This window comes from Solea solea, chromosome 4 (genome assembly GCF_958295425.1).
Source record: "Solea solea chromosome 4, fSolSol10.1, whole genome shotgun sequence".
NCBI lineage: Eukaryota > Metazoa > Chordata > Actinopteri > Pleuronectiformes > Soleidae > Solea > Solea solea.
The window spans coordinates 7,310,033-7,331,812 of NC_081137.1; the positions used below are offsets into that span (position 1 = coordinate 7,310,033).

General features: G+C 41.9%; 2 protein-coding genes across 6 annotated transcripts in view; both read right to left on the reverse strand.

The window, feature by feature from the left end:
- LOC131458309 (cell adhesion molecule DSCAML1-like) overlaps positions 1-5,772 on the reverse strand; it is a 50,550-nt gene extending 44,778 nt beyond the window's left edge. For 4 of the 5 annotated variants that reach the window (XM_058627313.1, XM_058627312.1, XM_058627311.1 and 1 more), the window contains exon 1: positions 5,470-5,772. In XM_058627313.1, coding sequence (XP_058483296.1) covers positions 5,470-5,692 — 223 coding nt within the window. In that variant the 5' untranslated portion in view covers positions 5,693-5,772. The remainder of the gene's footprint in view (positions 1-5,469) is intronic. The other variant, XM_058627314.1, reaches the window with a different exon arrangement.
- A 2,674-nt stretch (positions 5,773-8,446) lies between these two features.
- Positions 8,447-21,780, reverse strand: part of ltbp3 (latent transforming growth factor beta binding protein 3) — a 28,001-nt gene continuing 14,667 nt past the window's right edge. The window contains 28 exon segments of the mRNA XM_058627871.1: positions 8,447-8,631; positions 9,410-9,419; positions 9,421-9,539; positions 9,659-9,673; positions 9,676-9,744; positions 10,595-10,756; positions 12,205-12,333; positions 14,952-15,092; positions 15,182-15,319; positions 15,412-15,540; positions 15,634-15,714; positions 15,819-15,989; positions 16,065-16,193; positions 16,346-16,465; positions 16,559-16,681; positions 16,787-16,909; positions 17,142-17,261; positions 17,343-17,471; positions 17,559-17,690; positions 17,907-18,032; positions 18,704-18,781; positions 18,957-19,005; positions 19,090-19,103; positions 19,185-19,292; positions 19,483-19,620; positions 19,729-19,845; positions 19,976-20,062; positions 21,602-21,707. Coding sequence (XP_058483854.1) covers positions 8,525-8,631; positions 9,410-9,419; positions 9,421-9,539; positions 9,659-9,673; positions 9,676-9,744; positions 10,595-10,756; positions 12,205-12,333; positions 14,952-15,092; positions 15,182-15,319; positions 15,412-15,540; positions 15,634-15,714; positions 15,819-15,989; positions 16,065-16,193; positions 16,346-16,465; positions 16,559-16,681; positions 16,787-16,909; positions 17,142-17,261; positions 17,343-17,471; positions 17,559-17,690; positions 17,907-18,032; positions 18,704-18,781; positions 18,957-19,005; positions 19,090-19,103; positions 19,185-19,292; positions 19,483-19,620; positions 19,729-19,845; positions 19,976-20,062; positions 21,602-21,707 — 2,970 coding nt within the window. The 3' untranslated portion in view covers positions 8,447-8,524.

Consider the following 21,780-nt stretch of genomic DNA (forward strand, 5'->3'; position numbering starts at 1 on the left):
ATACACACTTTCTCACACCCGCAGCTTCCTGTGCCTAAGAGCAGCATAAAACTCGACCTGAATGATTTGAGGAATATATTTTATCCCCCCCCCCCCCAAAAAAAATGATTATTGTTTTTGGTCAGCTTTAGTTCAACAGACATTTCAATCAAAAATGCTATTTGAATATTCAGTGGATAATCCCATCAAATATTCTTACATTTGTTAGGATGTTAGTGCTCGTGTAACAGGAGTGAGGCAGAGTTTAAATTACATTTCTACAAAATACAGACATCATTTTGTCAAAAGGGAAATTCAGAAACGCAGTGAAACCTAGTGGAAGTTGTTTGAGGTTCACACAGTGTTAAGATAAGAGGAGCAACTAATGAGATGCATTCAATGACACGAGTAAATGTCATCACTTATGCAGGGTCCACACAGTGTTGCGCTACGAGAGGCATTCAAGAAACCTTGTAAACGTTTGCAAACACACATGCAGTGCACTACCTAAATGCTTCCTGTTGCTGCTGCGGATAGATACCCCCCCAAAAAAAGGGTAGTTTTTAATCACTAACAACAACAAAAAAAAGTTTTGTATCTTTTAAATATAATCACATATGCATTAACTGATCAGATTTTCAAATGTAGAATCAAACAAATGAATGTATGGTGCCATCTACGGACAAACAACCAAATCTCTCAAAGAACTTGATGTGTATCAATAAAAAGGACTCGTTAAGTAATAAAAACCCAACAATTCTTAATTTTCAGGTGATAATAAACCCATAAAACACAATTTTAAATATTGTGTTAAATTTCCATTCAGTTCTGCCCTTAACAGCTCTAAATTCTAATGCAAGTTTGATTATATGTCACGTTTATACGTGTACATTTTGTATATTTTCATATTTGCATAGAAAACAATAGAAAATAGAATATTGCAGTGTGTGATTTACTCATTCCATTGCTTCAAACTGTAATTTCAACTTGAAAATGAGTGTTTAGCCCTACATAATACCTCCACATAGGGCAGGGCAATAATTCAATAACAATATACAGTATATGAGGGCTGAAATAAGTCATCAGTTATTGATCAGTTACTAAATTCATTAACTATTTTGATAATTTATCAATTTATCCATTTTATTTTTCTCCTACAATCTATTTGATTTTACATGTTTCTTTGCTTTATATAAGAAAGAAATTCAAACGTTTAAAATAATTAATTTTAGTTTGTGGACAAAACAGACATATCATCTGAGAATGGTATAGTCAACATTTGTTAACATTTTAGAAACTAAACTACTCAATTAATTAGGAAAATAAATAATCAAAAAAAATAACTCATTATTAAAGTAATTGTTAGTTGCAGCCCAAACACACTTAAAGGTATAATGCATGTAATCCCACATTGGGATAAAGTGTGGGATTAAAACCACAATTTAAAGGTTTCTTTAATTTTTAATCAACAGCTTGAACGTGTCTTAATGATCTGACATTTATCAAGATAATTATCAGTATCAACCGACTTGAACATGTTATTGTGATAAAACTTTTTGGCCTCTTCCTCCTCCTCTCCTCCCCCCACGCTCCTCCTTCATCGCAGCGCGTAAACTTCATCAGATTTATCGTCGTTTTTGTGATGCAAAGGTGACAGGAAGTGGAATTCACCTCGACACGGACGCAGCGTGCACGTCAGCCTCAGATTGAGCCACAGTCTGAACGCACTTTCACCTCCACCCTGCGACTCGTTCACTCATCCTTCAGGTAAAGGCGGAGAACTTGGGAGAGTTTTTGACGTGCAAGGGTTGAGAGCGGATATGTAAAGCCACAGAAGAGGAAGTGGGAGGAGACGCACCATAAGAGGAAGAGTGTGAATTGAATACTGGTGGGATGCCGAGGTTATAAAGATAGGTGTAAGCTTATGGGTAATCCTCAAGGGTCTGGTATAAGTAGGTGGTTGGTGGGCAGGGAATCACGCAGGAAGGTTGTTGGGGTTACATCTAATCAGCAAAGGGGGTATTGCCACCCCCGCCCTCTTTCTTTCTGTACACCCTGTCCCCCCCCCCCCATACACACACACACACACACACACCCACACCACACCCCGCCAGGCCCGTGCTGTGTCAGTAAAAAAAAGAAAGAAAGTGTGCTACTTCAGCAGTCCCTTGGGACCTGCTCCCCCTCACATCAAAGCAGCCAGTTTCTCTCTTAATGTGAATATCAAATCTGTGGATCACAAGTCCCAGCACAGTCTGCATAAACTGCCCCTCCCCCAACCTTTAATTCTGCCTAGTGATGAGGGAGAGAGAGGGAGGGGAGTTACTGCTACAGGAAGCGAGGGAGGGAGGGAGAGATGGAGAGAGAGAGATGGAGGTAGAGAGAGAGAGAAAAAGGGGAGAAGGGTAGAGAGGGAGAGAGAGAGAGAGATAAAACAAAAACAACTACTTGCAGAGATTTGACATTTGCCGAACACACCCTCCTCCCAAAAATGTGCAGCTCCGGCATCCAATAAGATTTGGAGGAGATCGGCCATGGGTCAGATTAGCATCAGTTTGGTGTTACACAAATTGTGGCTCGGAAAACAATAAGTTGTTAACGCCGTTGCTCTTCAATTACAGCTTTTATCTGCTCTTGGTTGTTCTCGTTGCAAATTTTCATAATGATCTCAAAACCTCACTGGGATCCGTGATAATTTTAGGAACCAATGGGAAAGTAGGGACGCCAGTGACAAGAAGCTGCAACATCCTATTGGTGAGCTGGGAAGTGCAGTGAGCCATGCCCCCCCCCCCCCCCCCCCCCCCCCGATGACAGTCTAGTTAACACTTAACCCACCATTTCACACCAACACTGATCAAAATCAAGCGCAGATCATTTTTATTTTGTTTGTTTTCTTTTTGGTCGACTTCCGTGTCATCATGACGGCACATGGAGCGTGATTTTCCTTCAATTTGAAAGACATCCCACAACATTCACTTAAAAATATTTGAAATAACACGCACCACAATCCTGCGTGGGAGTCTCTTAAAGGCTGAAATCACATAGTGAATAATACTGGTAATTTCTGCTTTAACTCAGCTTATAATTGCTGTTTTTCTTAAATGTAGAATTAAATAATTCCAGGTTCGCCCCCCCCCCTTTAATAGAGGCCTGTGCCCTGCCTGGGTAATGACTGGCATCCCTGTGGACCACACAGCTCTGACACTGAGCACTGCTGCTGCCTGTATGGAGCTTTAATTGTACAGCACAGTGAAGGCGACACTGGGGATACAACTGGAGAATCTTTGCATATTTATATATGAGGCCAAGTGTGTGTGTGTGTGTGTGGGTTGGGGTGGGGTGAGGGGGGAGGGGGGGATGAGAGGACCATCTTATTGCTTTATCATGAATTATCATCTCCATGTTACACAAATAATTGTGTCATTTTCATTTAAATAATTAGGTATAGATAAAATGTCCAAACAGGCCCACATCAGGCCTGTGTTTATGTTAAACCTGATTTTATTAATTGTGGTCATTAATACACATGTATTGTAGATAACTATAGTGATGTACTTAAACATCCTACTTTACATCCATGTAGAATTTTGAAATGAATCAAAGATAACTGTTGGTGTAATATGATCAAACTACTTTACACCTTAACCACATTTTAAACATTTAATTCCATTTACTTATATTTCCATATAGAGGCTATTTGGTGCAAGGAAATGTTGTTTTTTTGTGTGTTGGTTCCATAAATAAATTGATAAATCCAGATAAGCTCCTGCAGAAATAACATCCCGGAGTGTCCAAAATTCTACAACAACACCTAGAAGGGTGTCCCCCGTCACGCCTCCCCCCCAACGCACCCACACACACACTCACACACACACTGTGCACGTGCACGCGCGGGCACGTCCGCGGGGTCCAGGTGCGCTATTAGTGAGGAACATGACCGGGCAAGTCTGTAATCTGCACCCACGCCCCTGGAGTTTCTCATTTGGTGAAATAAATTTGCGCATATTAATATGCTTCCGCAGGAAGAAAAAAGAAAAAAAAAGAGAGAGTGTCTGAAAATCACGTCCTGAATTAATGCGCAAAATCAGCAGCAGACATCCGACAAAATGCAGTGGATTTAAAGAGAGTTCACCAAAAATAAAACACAGCAACACACGCAGAATCATTTCGCATGAATGTTTTTTTTTTTTTATTTAAAGTAATGCAATGTTAGAAAAAAGACTGAAGTTAAAATGGCAAATGGGCCGAGGTTAATGGCCTATTTTAGCTCGTTTGCATGAGAACAGCCATATTCCTCCCTCCAGCCATTTCACCACATCCTACACTTTTCTTTTCTTTTTGTGAATATAAATAAATCCACACCTTGTCGGGGGGCCCGTGCTAAGAAACGGACAAAACAATCTGTAAACAAACACAAGGCCTAAATACTCCCGTGTGTTGAATCTATGTTATTTTTGATGCAGATTAATTACCAACCCCGTAATTGCAAAAAAAATATATATATATCAAGTTTGCAGTAGGTTCAGGGATCTGCTGCAAATACTGAACAAGAAGGAAAATTACTATTTAAAAAACAACACACAGACATTTGCTTTTGCAACGAAATTGGCCCAAATAACCAAATAAATTAAATACGGAGGATGATGATTATGGCCTTTATATGGGTGTAGACCTATTTGTGGGGAAAGGGGTGCATTTTCTTTTATTTCTCATCTAATTGATAATAGCACCAATTAGTCATTCCATAGAGGAAATAACCTCCACATCTTTAAAATCTCATCCCCTCCACAACAACAACAAAAAAAATAAATTAGAGCATCTCTGCGGAATGAAGCGCTTGTGCCAGATAGTCCATCAAAACAGCTGCAATTAGCAAAGGCTACACAATGAGAGCATCAAGATGTACAAAAAACAGCCCACACAAAATAACCACAAGCATCAGCCTCAGAACTTCACAGGAGTGCATCATCCTGAGCAAATGTTCCATGCGAAATTGATTATCAGTTGCTATAATTAAAGGCCAATGCATGTTTTCATTTGTCTCTCTCACCCTCCCTCTGTATTTGCACCTCATTCTCCCCATTCAGCCATTTTACATATTCATAACTGGAGTTGGTAATGCGAAAACAATCCGTGCCATCAGCATCCGCATCTGAGGCATCCACACAAGCATCCACACAAACGCGCAGGTTTAAAAAAACAACCAAAAACCAAAAACAAGGACGAAGGTGAAGTTTACACCTTTCTACAAATATTTACCTGTTCAGCAACATTTAAAAAAAAAAATCCACCATCACAAAACACCAAAGGGCACATCAAAGCACAAGCTGCACAAATCATTCAATCACATTCATTCATTCATTCATTCAAAATTGCATTTTTCTTCCACTTTTCCACTCAACTTCAAAGCACTCACTTTACAGGATGTGTGAAATAACCCCAGCATTTCTCTCAGGGTTTTTTTTTTACCCCCCCCCCCCCCCATCTTACCTTCTTGGAGAGAGTACAGCAGGAGTAAAAGTACAAGCCACATGCCATAAATAGCAGGTATATTTTTCAGGAATATTTGGCAATCCTGGCAAATGTGCGGCGCGGTTTTTTGGCCAGGCGAGTCTCCGTGCTGGACTGGCGACTGTGCTCCCCGGAGGTCTCTCCAGCCCTGCTGCCCCGCTAAGCATGGAGGGGGAATGAGAGGCGCCTCCGCCCCGCCCATGTCCCCTCCTCTCCTCTCCTCCTCTCCTCCTCTCCTCTACAAATCCATCTCCCCCACACTCGTCAAACACCGCGGCACGATGGGTCACAGCAAAGTCGAGGGTTGATTCAAAGCTGAGCTGTGGATTTTATTTGGGTCCACTTGTATCCAAACTGTCGGGCTTGCCGTGCGCACGCACATCTGTTGGCACCTTGGAGTGAGCGCGCACCCACCTGTGCGCCCCTGGTCACCGCGTCTCTTTGCGCAGTCTGGATCCACACAAACCCCCGCTCACGCAGTCAATCCAAATGTCACTGTGGCTGTTTCCCTCTGAGTTTGGACTCGAATCACATAAGGTGTGACGCTACAGAGCCGAAACTGGTTTTCTTTGTCTTGCGGAGCCGGGAAACCGTGCGTACAGACGTTTGCGCGCAGATACACTGCAGATATGAGAGCAGGAGAGTCGCGGGGTGTGGGGGCATGGCACTTCCACGCAGCAGGTAAAAAGAAAAAAAGACCAGCAGGTGAATCAAACCCAACACAAAATATGTGATGGAATTGTTTCCAACTTTCCACGCTGCCACTGCCACTGCCGCTGCTGCTGCAGGTTTTATCCCACTCTGCGGCTCTTTGTTGCGCCTGGTGGGAAAAAAAAAAGCTCCGCTGCATAAGCATAAATTATTGCAGGGTGTCAAGTGGCTGGGCAGTGGGCACTCCCCACGTTCATGGAATATGCAGAGACACAGTGGATGTGAGTGTGGCGGATACGAAATGTGGTCCTGATGCTGTGCAAAAACACGTCCTTTTCACGAGCCCCAAACACGAGAAAACAACACAACAGAACCACGATCTTTAAAGATCATTTCATAGATATGTGCACACATCTGATTGGTTAAGAAAGAAAATCACTCCACAGAAAACTGAGAATGACTTCATGTACTTAAATATTAAGTTGTCATGTTGGTTTTTATCACACACTAATGAACACATATTTCACTTATTTACACAACAGGCCTTTCAGACCATTAACAGTCACAATTATATATATTATTATTTCACTCACTAATATACTTTCATTTACTATTAAACTTGACCATAAACTGCATTTATGACAATAGGTTTACACGGAAATCCGTTTGGATAAATGAAAACAGACTCATTTTATATTTGAATCCGTTAAATAAGTGTTTCTTATCCTGTGCACATTTAACAAGAGATATAAGCTTAACGTCTCCATCATAATCATAAAGTATAAGTGGTAAATGTAAAAAGGTGAAGTTTTTTTTTATGTCTTCAAATGTTTGCACGGCGGGACACGCGCTACTTGATCTTATGACTCGTGTCTGTGTTAATAAAAACACGCCAGAGTGGATTTCTCTACAGCATTTTCTCTCTTGTAACTTTTTTTTTTTTTAAACTTTTTTATACTGACCGTGAAAGACTCAGCAGAAGCAGCTCACGTCTCTCTTCCTCTTCACAGCACTGACTCATCTGACCCGGAGGTTCAAGCTTCTGACTCCACGCGCAGCTCACTGCTGACACCTGCTGGTGGAGCCTACAAAGTACATGCATGTCTGTATAACTGCAAAATGTCATTAAATGTCTTTCTATTTTTTTTTTTGAATAAAAATAAATACAAAGTATGTAATGCATGTTTTTAAAGAAAAAGCCCATCTTTGTGACTAACTAACTAACTAAAAGACATAGTAGTAGTAGTAGTAGTGGGCAGGGCCAGCTCTAGGACATGTGAGGACATGTTTTTAAATCAAACCTGTCTTTGTGAGGACCTTTTGACTCTGTGAGGGCATCTTTAATGTGCTTTTTGAGACTTTGTGGTTGGGGTTATACTTAAGGACTTTCCAATTTCAAGTTTATAAAGACATGATTGACTCGTTTTCCTAAATTATTTGAGATGATTCCTATCTTCTTCTTCTTCATGTGAGACCCTCTATGGACGGGTCGCCACTACTAAAAAGACAAGACAGACAAAGACACGACCGCTTAGTGACATCTTTATTTAATTTAATTCTTCTCATTTGAACTGCGTCTTTGGTTTTCCTAAATACTTTGATGCAGCATTTATGTCAAACCTTTGTTTTACCGGGAGAAACAAATACTCCCAAAAACATTTATTGCTAAGGTGATGGCCTGTTTTTCTCTCTGGATTCAAATCCACTTTGGTGCACATGTCAAATTATACAAAAACTTCAGGTTTCTCATATCAACAACATCAACAAATAAACAAGGGAAATACAGAAACTACTCTTACAGGAACTAATAAATCCACCAGACAAACTGTACAATAATATAACATCAAACATGTGGCGAGAAAATACAACGTTAGTTCAGACTTTTGTGGACTTGCGGGAATGTCGTAAATACCATAACATATAAAAGTTCTTGTGGCATTTTTACAGTATACAAATATTTAATGGACAGCTGCAGAAAAACTACAGATAAAATATTTCTCTATCAAAACAAGAGGGGGTTTGTCATCAGAGATTTAAAGTTAATCGTTGACAGATCGTTGCAATAAGGAAATTAAAAAAACACAACATGATGGAAACAAAATCACAAAAATGCATTTATACTTAACAAAAAACTATTTAAAAATAAAAATTACAAAACACGTCGAACAAATGTTTATTTATATGAAAAAATGGGGAAGTATCAATGATATGTAACGTCTCATCATACTGTATGAGCCTTTTCTATGGCTGGACGAGAGCATGTTTGTAGCTACACTGTGGACTGTGACATGTATGTGTGTGTGTGGTGTGTGTGTGTGTGTGTGTGTGTGTGTGTGTGTTGGATACTTTAGACAGAGATTAACAGACGTGACACACGCAGAGGTTACCGAGATCTGCGACGGTAACACTTGTACGAGCCGACGGTGTTCACACAGCGAGCGCTCTTGCAGGGACTGATGCGAGCGACTGATTCTGCACACTCGTCGATGTCTGGAAAACATGGAACACAGACATTCATCAGATTTTATACGCGCGACAATTTGCAATTACTAACGATCATTTCCATAATCGATTCAAGGTGTTGTTTGGTCCATAAAATGTAAAAAAAATGGTCCTCAAATAACTACCATCATCATTTGTTTATTTGACCAACTTGTATTTCTGTTTGACGTGTCAACACAAGATGCATCTGCATTTATTTGTGTATACATGTCACCGAAATAAACTAACTAAATAAACTAATAATTATTATAATTAGTAATAGTAGGCAGAGCCAGCTCTAGGCATAGGCCATATGGGCGGTCACCTAGGGCACCATCTACTGGAGGGACAACCACAAAGGAAAAAAGAAATAAATAAAAATAAATACTGTATATATTTAATAATATAATATATGAATAGTTAAGACAGAAAAAATAAGTGTATGGAAGTTCAGCTGTGTCAAATTTAAATGATCTGTAAAGTAAGAGTGTTTTGTTTAGTTCACATTTATTTCTTTTATTACCATTTACTACTGTAAAGAATATTTTTTGCAAATGTTACTTTTGCTTTAAACTTCACTGTTGGACTACCATACTGAATCCCACCTAGTAATAGTACAGTCATAGTGATTAATATATTAATTTAAAGTAGTAAATAAAGTATAGATTTTTACGTGGAAAATTCAGTCCGTGCATGTAATGCTAATAGTTACTGTACAACAGAATTAATAATTGTATTAATTTTTTTAAATAATAATATAAAAGCATGCTGTTGATGAAGTACAAACCTATGCAGCGGGGTGCGTGAGTGGTCCAGCCTAAAGCCTTTGTTACATTCACACATGGTGCCCAGGTAGGAGCGGACACAGCGGCCATTTGCACAGCTACATTCATCTGAATCCTCCTCTGAGCTGTCGCCTGGTGAAGGTGTGGCACACAGAGAAAAAAGGGGAATAAGGGTCTGGGCTCGTGCAAAAATGTCTGGCATACACAGAGTGTGACTGTGGATTTGCAGCAAAGATGTTTGTTGGTTCTACCCGGGTTGTAGTTGAAACCGGCAGGAAGTCCTGCTCGCCGTCCGACTCCGTCTCCAGGTGCATCTCACACAGGCGACTGAACATCTCTGAGAGAGGAACAAACAAGTGTTTTTAGTTCATACTTTTAGTTTATGTTACAAAGTTGCATGTTCTCCCCGTGTGTAGGGCTGGGTACCGAACTTCGATTTGCGGAGTTAATCACATGGTAAAGATCTGATTTTTTATGGACCAAACGATTAATTGATTAATCGAGAAAACAATCGTCAGATTAATTGATTATGAAAAGAATCGTTAGTTGCAGCTCTGATGAATACTAATATAGTGTGCAATGCAATATTTGTAAAATAGATATTGCCACTACAGAGATCCTTAATGAAAATGATTTATCACTTGTTTGCAATTGTTCTTTTTGCTCTGAAAAGAATTTGTTTATTTGTTTAATCTAAATCAACCGCATTGAGTGTAAAAATGGCAAAGCTGAAAAATAAAAACTCAGGATTTGTAATGTAATTTTCTTTTTTTAGAACTATTATAAAACTGGTATAGAACAAAGTAACGTTCAGGAACCGGTATCGAAGTGACCGTATCGGTATTGGTGCTGGTATCGAAAATTGTTGACTGATACCCAGCCCTACCCGTTTGTGTGTGTGTGTGTTGCCTTATTCCCAGATCATGCAGATTTGGGAATAAGGCAAATTGGACACTCTAAATTGACCGTAGGTGTGAGTGTGGATGTTTGATTGTCTCTATGTGTCCCTGTGATGGACGGGAGACCTGTCCAGGGTGTACCCTGACTTTTGCCCTATGTCAGCTGGGATTGGCATCAGCACCCCCCCCTGCGACCCTCATGCGGAGGATAAAGCGGTAGAAGATGGATGGAAGCAGGGATGGTAGTCAAAGTCGACAGTGACCCGGTGGGTCTGAGAGTCTGTTCACCTGAGTTTCTGGGTGGACATGTGTTACACTCAGGCCCCCATCCGCGACCGTAGTGACAGCAGCACTCCGAGTAGGTCACCACCATGCCCTTCGTCGGCTCGCTGCAGATCAAACCCTCATCCACTCGCAGGAAACACACGTCCTTGTGGGCTGCAGTTCGATCTGAGTTCAAAGATTGGACACAAACAGACACACATGTTAACTGTGGTTGAACAATTAAAGGTGCAAAACATAGATCATTGAAGCTGCATTCAGTCAGTCCCAAGTTCTAAAATTAATGTAATATGAGTAAAACTAATATTAGGCAACACTGTGGAGAGAGTCCACAAAAATATAACATGTGTGTGTCACTTCAGATGAATATAGCATGTGAAATATCTACATTTACAACATTTCTATACACTTACACACTATTTGAGGACATATTCAAAGGTTTATTTGTCACATGCACTAGTACAAGTACAGACCTCGCCATGAAAGACTGCAAAGAAACACATACAATAATCTACTATAAGTGTGACACATAGATGTTATATGATGTTTAAGCTTGTAAACAGAGGTCAGGAGCCGATCTAAGCATGCAGCTGCCAAAGTGCACATGTTATTTCCCCCCATAAAATAATGCTAATAGCACCCATAACACTTTCTGGCCTGTTGTAAATAGACAGATATCATACAATAACTTAATCCACCATACACCATGGTGACCTAGAGATAAATAAATAATGGCTGAAAGAAATTCTGTCAATTAATTTGGCCCAAAAACATTTGCAGAACATTGTTGGGAAAATCATATAAAAGAAAAATGCCATAGTATAATCTAGAGGGGATGTGTGTGTGGATCTGTGCAGTGTATGTGGAGAGAGTCGCAATGATCAGAGGTGACAGAGGTGAAATCCTGTTGCCTGTTTCCATAACAAAGGAATAACTGTGAGGTGAGATGAGCTGGAAGTTAAAGGCAGACATGTGGTCATTTATTTCTGCACAGCAAATCTGGGCACACTTAGAGCTCAGCTGTCAATTTGAAGATTATAATTACATTGAACTGTAAATACCGGAAACGAACCCATTCTATTTTTATAATATTACTTCTAATAACACATTAGTACTAAACTGTGAATGAAATATCAGTAGTAGGGCTGCAATTGACAATTCTTTTCGACTGTTTCAATGATTTTGTCGATTAAGTGATGAGTGGTTTTTAATCCAAAGATATTCGGGTCTATTTGTAAAAGGAGAGAGAAAGAATTGCAGCCCTTATCACTAGTGAGCCATTCTCCATTTGTTGATCGTTTCTGTCTTTTTCTAACGGGGACAAAAATGGACACAAGTTTTGGAGACCAAAAACATGCAGAAGGAAAATGCTGAAATCACATTTCTTGACACTGAACATACCCTGAAGTTAAATGTGTATATTCGATGTCTCTGTAAAGTGGGTAAGAGGGAATATGACATAACAAAAGCCCGTACAGGCTGGATGGGACAGAGATTGGGAGGAATGAGAAAGAGCAACATGAGTGGCAGATGTCGGAAAACGCCAAAACTAATTTGAATGAGTCAGGCTCAGGCGAGCTGATGCTGATGCTGATTTTTTTGTTTGTTTTACCCACCGTCATAGACGCACTGTTTCAGCGCTGCACTGAAGGTGAGGGGAGGGTCGCAAAAACAGTGAAAGGAGCCGGGCGTGTTCTCACACCTCCCATTCTTACAGTACGAGGGGTCCTGGCACTCATTCACATCTGCAAAGGGCACCACAGACACTGGTTACAGTATGAACATCTGCTTGGGGCCAGCTCTTATTGACAGGTGGCGGACACAGTAACAAAAGCATCTGCGCTATTTGACTCAATTCAATACAATAGTCGTGAAATAAACACTCTCTTTTGTGACGTCGACGCTCACTTTTATCCCCGTGGTCATTGTCGAGACGCCAATCTCAACAAAACCAAACCCTTTTAAGCACCAGATGCAGCATTTATTGCATTAATATTGTATTGGCTTGGGTAATACTACACAGTGGCTTTTGTTTTTGGGTCCGTCACCTTCAAATGCCATTTGCTTTCTCTTTAGGCTTCGACCGTACATGCTGCAATGGTATTTAGAAAGGGAACTTTAGTCATGCGTTGTACAGTTGGTCTCCATCTAACATGCAACCACACTGTGCTCCATGCAAAAGAAGGCTGCAGAGGAAAACAGGAAGCTTGGCTGCAGCAACACATCAACACAGGAATTTGTATCTGTCAAGATGTTTGCAGGCAGTTTGCAGAGAAAATGAATGATAACATGGATAAGGGATATATATATATATATCTGTATCTGTAAGGGGCAGTGGATGTATCGATACAGGACAGTGACATTAGCTGTTGTGTTAGTCTCTTGTTCTTGGTTTGGTTTAATAAACATTTAATTCGGTTTCTAACTCCTCTACGTGTCCAACCATTCCAAATCAAGTCAGAAGTCTGAACTATAAATCACATTCAATCATGGAGAGTTTCATGGCAGAAATTGAATAAACTACTTGTCTGAGTGTATAAACACATCAAAATAAAAGTCATTTGGTTTATATATGTACTTTAGGCAAAGGTCGTGTTGCACCACTATGTTTCTCCAACAGCCAGAATAGACAAATGTTTAAAGTTTAAAACGAAAAGCTTACTGCTCTTCTGATTTATTATAAACAACATTTATTAAAAAAACAGCAAAGAAGAAGAAGATGGAGATGGAGGAAACAGCAGAGAGAGTGTTTACATCCTTTCTGGTAGGGGAAGGCCAACGTGTTGCACAGTCTCACCATTAGATGTCACTAATTCTTACACACTGGACCTGTAACCCTGTCATCCACCTTTGTGTAGAGCATATTCTGACTTTACTTAAACTGACAGTTTAACCATCAAAGCCTGCGCCAAAATGAAACCAGTTTAAACTTGTCAGTGTACGCCATTTATCCATTTATCCATAGACCACAAGCATCCATCATTTGTATTCTAAACTAACTTCATCCCAAAGAATGATGCCAAATTAACAAAACACACTTATACTGAAGAAGCGCTGGCTCCGACAGCGACCACCACCACTACTCTACCCTTCCAACATTATATCTGGCCAAAAGAAACTTGACCTCATGGATTCAATAAAGGACTGTAGAGAAAAGTCATCCGTCATCCACCAGGAGCAACACAGCTGTGCCGCAGGCCTTTTTCTGCACTCTCAATCTGTAGGGATTATAGACTAGTCACAGACTAGTCCTGTCATGCCTAAAGCGTTACATTATAACATCACTTATGTCAAATTGCTGTCACAATAAGCCCGGTAAGTTATTTTAAAACAAGGTAACCACTGTCAAACAGTCAACCAGCCATCTGTGGACATACACAGTAATGTCACGTATAACTCTGTCAAAAACTAAATGTTTTTTGGAGTGTGTTGCACGAGCAATTCAAGCAGCAATGACAGAATGCAATAAAAAAGCAATTAGAGCTCCTACCTAAGGATTTATAATTCATAATACATTATGTAAGCCTTTAAAATGTACCCAGTTTGAAGGTGGAAAGTGGAAAAAGCATGAATTTATGCCTATTAAAAGATAAAATGCATACGAGGGGATAAAAACCCCCAACATATTACGTGAAACATAAATGTACAAATATGTCCCTTTACTATCTGAATGTAAAGTTTGTATTATTATTTTATTTATTGCTTTATTAACTGTGTGAGGTTTGTGTGGTGACATGTCCAGTGTGTACCCCGTCTTGTCAGCTGGGATCGGCACCAGCGATCCTCACGTGAAGGATAAAGCAGCAGAATATGGAAGGGTTTGTGTGATATAATGCTCGCTCTTCCAACGTTATAATTCTGCCTCAAAAATAAAAAAAATTAAATAAAAAATTTTTGTTTATTACTGTGTAACATATTTATTTTTCCTTGTGTTTATTTGTTATATGCATCCTTCCTGTCAAGCAAAACTATCAGACCTGACTCAGGAAGAGTTTGTGGTACAGGGGTGGGCTGGGCCAAGAGGAGTGCTGATGGATTCACTTCTAAAACGTTTCTAAAACGCTTCTTTGGCGTTTTCAGTCATATTCTAACCTGTCTGCAGTCGTCTCACTTGACTGGTCTTGAAACACAGAGAGCGAGAGAGCAAGGGAGAGCTGCTAATCAGCTTTGTGTGCAATGGTGTGAATGTTTTTCCTGTGCACTACCATTTTGCCAAAAGAATGTGCAGTTTTCTCCACTTTTGGGCCACCGCTAATACTGTTGTTTCTTTTTGTGGGACTTTTCCAGGAAAACCCGCTGTTACTGAACACGACCTTGCTGTTGCTCGTCATAATCCCCAACACTGCGAGGGCTCTGCACTCACCAGCCTGTTCCTCGGGAGTCACGCAGCTGTTCCGGTCAATGGCCAGCGTCCAGGGCGGGGAGCAGATGCAGTAGTGTGACCCCGGCGTGTTCACACATTGGCCATTCTTACAGTTGGCCGGGTCATCGCACTCGTTCACATCTGTGCAACCAAAGGGTCAACTCAGTGTTTATAATCATGCCCTCCATTAGCCGGAAACAAACGAGTGGAAGATACGAGTTATATCTCACCTGCGACGGTTGCAATCACACACATCTTCCTGCTGGAGTCCGGAATCCACGGGTGCTTACAGACGCAGTAGAAGGAGCCTTCAGTGTTGACGCACCGGCCGTTTTTGCACAGAGACTCGTCGTGGCATTCGTTCACGTCTGAGGAGGAAACGCAGCGGGAGCAGATTAAGATAAGTAACGCGAGAAAAACCTCTGAAGTGTCATCCTACGCCGCGTATGCACTCACTTACCGATGCACTCGAGAAGGTTGCCGTCATAATAGAAGCCCTGCTGACAGTAACACTCGTAGAGCGGCAGCGTGTTCTCACAATGGCCCTTCTTGCAGATTTCTTCCCCAAACAAAGAACACTCATCGATGTCTACAGACAAAGAAGGAATCATGTGTCATATCCTATACTGTTGTCTCATCCACATTCCAGTTCATATGTTAACCCATAATACATGACACGTACCATGGTAGGTAGGCAGGCTGTACTGGTGTCCCTCTTCATAATAGAGACCTTTGCCGTTTGGACACAGGAAGTTATACTCAGCTGCGTAAAGACGAAGAAATAAAACAGACAAACGGTAAATAACATACATACGTGTGTTAGAAACAATCTGCGAGCACGTGTATGACATGAAAGGTCAAATGTACCTGACTTGAAGACCGGACAGGGGTAGATCTCACAGTGATCTCCCCATCCCACGCCGATGGAGCAGCAGCACTCCTGCTTGGTGACGTTGGTGGCCAGGACGCTGTCGCAGAACACGGTGTCGTCGAGGTTCAGGTAGCACTCCTTCTTCTCCTCCGTCAGCACTCGAACTGCTGCAGAAATATCCCAATGTCATATCCCACCCCTAAAAAAACACGTGGGTCAACAGTAAAGCAGTGCAGTCTCACCGTCACAGCTCTTTTTGTCCTCCGAGGGGACGTAACCATGATTGCAGACACACACATACGACCCCGGTCTGTTCTCACATGAGCCGTAGGGCTGGCAGAGACTTCTGTTCGCCGCACATTCGTCTATGTCTGAAAGGGAAGAGACCGTTACTATCCAAACACAACCGTGACACATACAAATACTTCGGTTTTACTATATACATATGTATACTGAGAACTACTGCTTCTAACTGTAGGTGCTGATAAACTAACCCAAAGGTCAAACATTGGAAGAGACTGACCTTGGCACCGCTTGCCTCTAAACAGCATGTAGCCTTCCTGGCACACGCAGTGATAGGAGCCCATTTTGTTGATGCATCGGCCCCTCTGACAGTTTGCTGGCCTCTCGCACTCGTTGATATCTGTGACGGGAAAAGGCGATGAGAACATTTGCTATGTTTCCTCATATCACAATGAGCTCTTTGCACATGGGAAGGGTGTCGCGTGAGTCGTGCCTTCGCAGTGGCTGCCCTCCTGTGTGCGCTTGTATCCTGAGGAACACAGGCACTGGAAGGAGCCTTCTGTATTGATGCAGTTGCCGTTGGCGCACAGCCTGACATCCTCACACTCGTTAATATCTGTTAGAGAGACGGAAAGGGTGCAACGTTTGTGAACCAACCACATCATGTTCACTTCATAAAGGCTGGAAAACCCTCTGGAGAGTTTAGGACAGCACGACTCACCACCGCACGCTTTGCTGTCGGCAGACGGTAGGAAGCCCTCGGTGCACAGACAGCGGTACGTACCAGGGAGATTCTCGCAGTGGCCATTAGGACAGATGCCAGGCTTCTGACACTCATTTATGTCTGTGGAGATGCAATGACACATTTATTGCAATATTTATTTTGGACTTTGCACATGACACTGGTCGGGTCAAAAATGGATTAGCCAAATAAAGTCATACCAGCAAAAGCATATTTTTAGATTGACTGACTATAACACCATTTTACTATTTTTGCTCCTGGTAAATACGGGTGTGAGTCACTGTGATGACCTAATAAAGCTTTCGCAGGGTAATTATGACAGTGTTGAACTCACCATAGCATTTGCCCGAGCGAGCCTCATAACCAGGCAAGCAAGGAACACACACATAAGAGCCCGGCGTGTTCTCACACTGCTCTTTGGGACAAGTCTTGGGGTTGAAACACTCGTTTATGTCTGGATTGAAGGAGAGAAGGTTTTACATCGTGTTACACTTAATAATCCATAACATGGTGAAAGACGTCGAAGTGTTTGTACCTTCACAGGCCCGATGATGGTGTGACTTGCTCCTAAACCCGGCGTGACATTCACATGTATAAGAACCGGGCAGGTTCACACACTGGCCTCCGACGCCACAGATGTCCGGCTTCAAGCACTCATTGGCGTCTGCGACACACAGGAGAATTGTCAAATTGCGGGATCTAAGTAACTGGTACAAAGAATCCTGGAGTGAACTTGGCGTAAAAAACGTACCGATGCACTTGAGTCTCCCACCGTGGACCATGTGCTTGTAACCCTCGTGACAGTGGCACTTGTAGCTTCCTTCTATATTGTCACAGCGGCCACGGCCATGCCCACACGGCTCTGTCTCACATTCATTATCATCTGGACAACAAAGGAGAAGACAGTAACGACCAACGAGGAAAATGCTGGAACTGGAATAAATGGTCAAGTTGTCCAGATAAACTATAACTTCAAACTTTGAAATGACTGATCCTGTCGAGCAACCTGATACGCATGCATAAGAAACTCCACCGGGGAGTTTCTTGTTGGACGTTCATCGCTGTCCCTGTGAGCGCCGTCTCTACCATCGTCTCTTACCCTCACAGAAGTTCCTCTGCGGGTTGAGATGGTAGCCGGCGTGACAGTGACAGACGCGACCGTTGGGGGTGCTCTCACACTCGCCGCGGCCACAGATGTTCACGCTTAGCTTACATTCGTCTGTCTCTGGATCAAAGGGGGGGAAACACAGAGTGGACCAGGATCATTCATATACCTATCTTATATATCTATATATACATATAGATATATACAAGATAGATAGAAACAAAGCTGATAACAAGCATGCCATAGAGTGAAGTGCTTCTATCTTAGGCCATGTTCACCTGATTAACATTTAACATTAAATCAGAGGAAATGACTATTGGATTTTCATTCACGAGCTCTCCAATAATCATTAAAATAAACACACAAGAGCAGAATCAGACAAACAAAATGCAGTGATGCTTTCCTCCAAGTGTCACACAGCCCGTCAGGTTAAGGCAACACTTGCTTCTGTAAAACACAACAGGGTGTGAACATGGTCTTTCGGTTGGTTCATGCTTCACGGTTGAATGCGCGTGACATCCAAACTGTGTGGAAGCGTCACCATTTCAAAGCATGCGGCTCAGCTGGTTTCTATCGCTGCCGTTATCTCATGGATCATCTCTGTGTAAAATAACTTCTTAATTATTCTTAAATTCAGCTGACAGGGGAATGTGTGAGGGGTGGAGCATCTTCTCTTATATAGAGGAATGTGGAGGGCATGAAGCATGAACCAGCTCTGACGGGACTAACTCTCTGCGAAAGGTAACACAGAATAAGGATGAGTCAATCGAGAGGGTTTGCAGGACACTCACGCAAGACTTTTGTCTGTGTTTCGAAGGGGTCATTGCCTGGGGTCAGTCGGATCATTGTCGGAGGAGGGGGTTTAACAACTGTGGATCCGACAGAAGACAGATGAAGGGGACAGACTTTAGATTTGTTATTTATGTCTTCACATTTCTCTACACTAGAATAAAGGTCGGCTTTGCAGCAAACAGTAGGAAGAAAACGTTCGCCCTCATACTTGAGTGACTCAACATGTTGTATCACTAATGGAGATGTGCTTACCAGGCACACGAGGACTGCTGGTGTGGGTAGATGTCTGCACAGGACTCTCCTGTTTGACAGAGTTCATTTAGCCCACAACACCTAAAATCAACCAACTGTTATCATTGTTTTAAAGATAGGAACTATGTCTTACCGGCCGCATCGTTTCTGGAGGAAGAAGAGATAAAAGAATATTACAAGTGTGCAATTACATGAACGTTACATGTGTTGATTCCCTGAGTTACTCACCATCCTTATCAGGCTTGCGAGGGAAGAGGAAGGGAGGGATCGCCACAGTCTCTCTAATGTTCTGGTACGAGTAGCCTTTCCCAGCTGGACAGATTTTCCTGAAGGCCACTGAGCACCGCATGGAGGAAAAAGAGAGGGATCCTAATTATTCCTTTTTACCTTGGAGTGCATCACTTTTCCTTATAAACAATAGTGGTTAAAATGATGGGATGTTTCAGTATTGGTGTCGGACATAAGAAAAAAAAAGTGGTAATGAGTCGTCCATAAGAAGACACACATAAGACACTCTCAGACTCACCTGTGCCCACCTCAGGGCAGCTTTCACAGTTACGACCCCAGGCTTTGCCCACCGTGCAGCAGCACGTCTCCTGGGTGATGTAGCCCAGCGGGCGCGTACAGTCACTGTTGTCGAGGAAGCACTGCTCCATGGGAGGCTCTGGACACACGAGACAAAGGGTTACAATCTATGTCGCTTTGGCAGAAGAAGAATATTGAAATTGGCGAGAACCAGGAATAACAAGGGGGACGTCTCACTCTCACTCACCGATACATCGATGCCTGTCCAGCACCAAACCCGCTTTGCAGGAACACTTGAAGCTGCCCAGTGTGTTCAGACAGTCTCCATTCTGACAGACACCCTGTATGGAGCACTCGTTGATATCTTCAAGGTCAGGAGTTTGGGTGTAAAAGTTACAATGAGTATACCTTTGTTCATTCCTCACATAGTAGCTGTACTTTAATAGAAACGCTTTGATTTGTCCTTGTTATGAGCTGTTATGAGTGCGCGTTACCTTGACAATGAGTGCTGTTGAATCTTTTATAGCCTTGTGGACAGGTAGAGCCATATTCTTCCACAATGGTCTGCTTGACAGATGCGTCTGAGAGAGGAGAAGACATGGGAGACACAAGAGAGAACCCTTTACTCTTCTGCACCAACGTCCATGGAGAAAATCAGCACTTTTATCTTGCAGGGAGCAAGAGGAGCAACAGATCTTCTTCTGCCAAGTTTGGTAAGTTTTTGTCTCTTAGGTTAATCCAAACAAATCATTTTAAATGAGTCATAATAAAATATAGAGGCAGCAGAGGATCAGCAACTCCTGTGTGCCGTGATATAAAAATGGCTTATTTTCTCTATGGACTTCGGTGTAAACAAACTTCATTTTTCATTGGCAAACATGTTTTTTTTCAATATCATGGCCTTTTTATATTTGTCAAGCAGATTTAAGCAATATTATATTAAAACTTTGAACACTTTACTTAACTAAAGTGTTTGATGAGGTTTGAGCTCATAACAACACATGACTCTTCCTCTACGGGAAGCCTAAACCTCAAACACTGTGAAGAAGATCACATTTTCCATAAGGGGGTAAAACTTGTGAGGCAGTTTTATTGGCGAGTTACCCTCGCAAACATTTAGAGAGGGCGATGAAAAAAAACAGGGGCAAAGCCACAGCTTACGTTTGCCACTTAGATGAATGGATATGAATATAACAACACAGGCAGCGCTCTGGGCATGCGGCCAGTTATCTAAAGACTAACCAGGCACACAGTATCAAGTTTTTTTATTTCTGTCAAAGGACGCATTGTCTGAGTCAGAACCAAGAGGCAGAATAATAGAGTGGAAAAAGACATAGTCGCCAACATTTCCTTGAAATTCAATCTTCAGCAATGCGATGACAGTCCTGCACTGGGCAGGCCCATAGGAACATGCTTAAATAGGGGGTTATTTTCCACATTCTCGGTGTAATTCTCATAATTTCTTCCGTTTCTTCTTCTCTCCCCCCACCCAGCATTTGATCCACTCCCTTATCCTCACCTAACCACACATTCAAAGACATTTTTATAGAGGTATGAGGTGATTGTTTTGGTTTGCTTTCATCTCGGGGGCGTCATTTCACGATGGTGGGAAGTATGAATTGCCAGGAATGCTTCGCAAGTTTTCTGCTCGACAAACAATAATTTGTTCCCAAGGATGCACAAGATGTAGCTGAATTAAAGCGAATATACTTATATCCGGTGTAAACACTGGATACGAGTAAACAACCAGTGCAGAACATCTACAAAGCAGGAATAATGAATAGTGGTCATTGAAGAACACTAATCCCACTGGTCAAAAAACCCAGTGGGAGAGTGTTTTATCAGCATTCCCTGCGAGCTCAGATGACTCTCTAATGCTTGCAGGTGTTTATCGGCTTTGGCTCCAATTGGCATAAGTGGGAACGCAAGACTGGGGCAAAAAATGCACTCGTTTCTTCTTCCTCTGCTTCAGTTTTTGGCAGTGATGCAAATTCAGGCCTGATTTTACAACTTGGGACATCACTTGTGCTTTATGAATACATTTATTTTATTTATTTATGCTTCGTTTCCGGTGATATTTGCGAAGTCACACTTCACAGCGTGAAAGAAAGTGAACTCACTTGGTAGTTTGGGGCACTGGTAACACTTGTTCTGTCCCCATGAATTGCCCACACTGCCGCAGCAATCTTCCTGGTTAGTCAGAACAGGAAGTGGCGTGCTGTTGCACTAAAGAAAGAGGAGAGCGAGAGAGAAATGTGAACAGCATAACAAATGAAGCGTCAGGTTTGACGTACAGTAC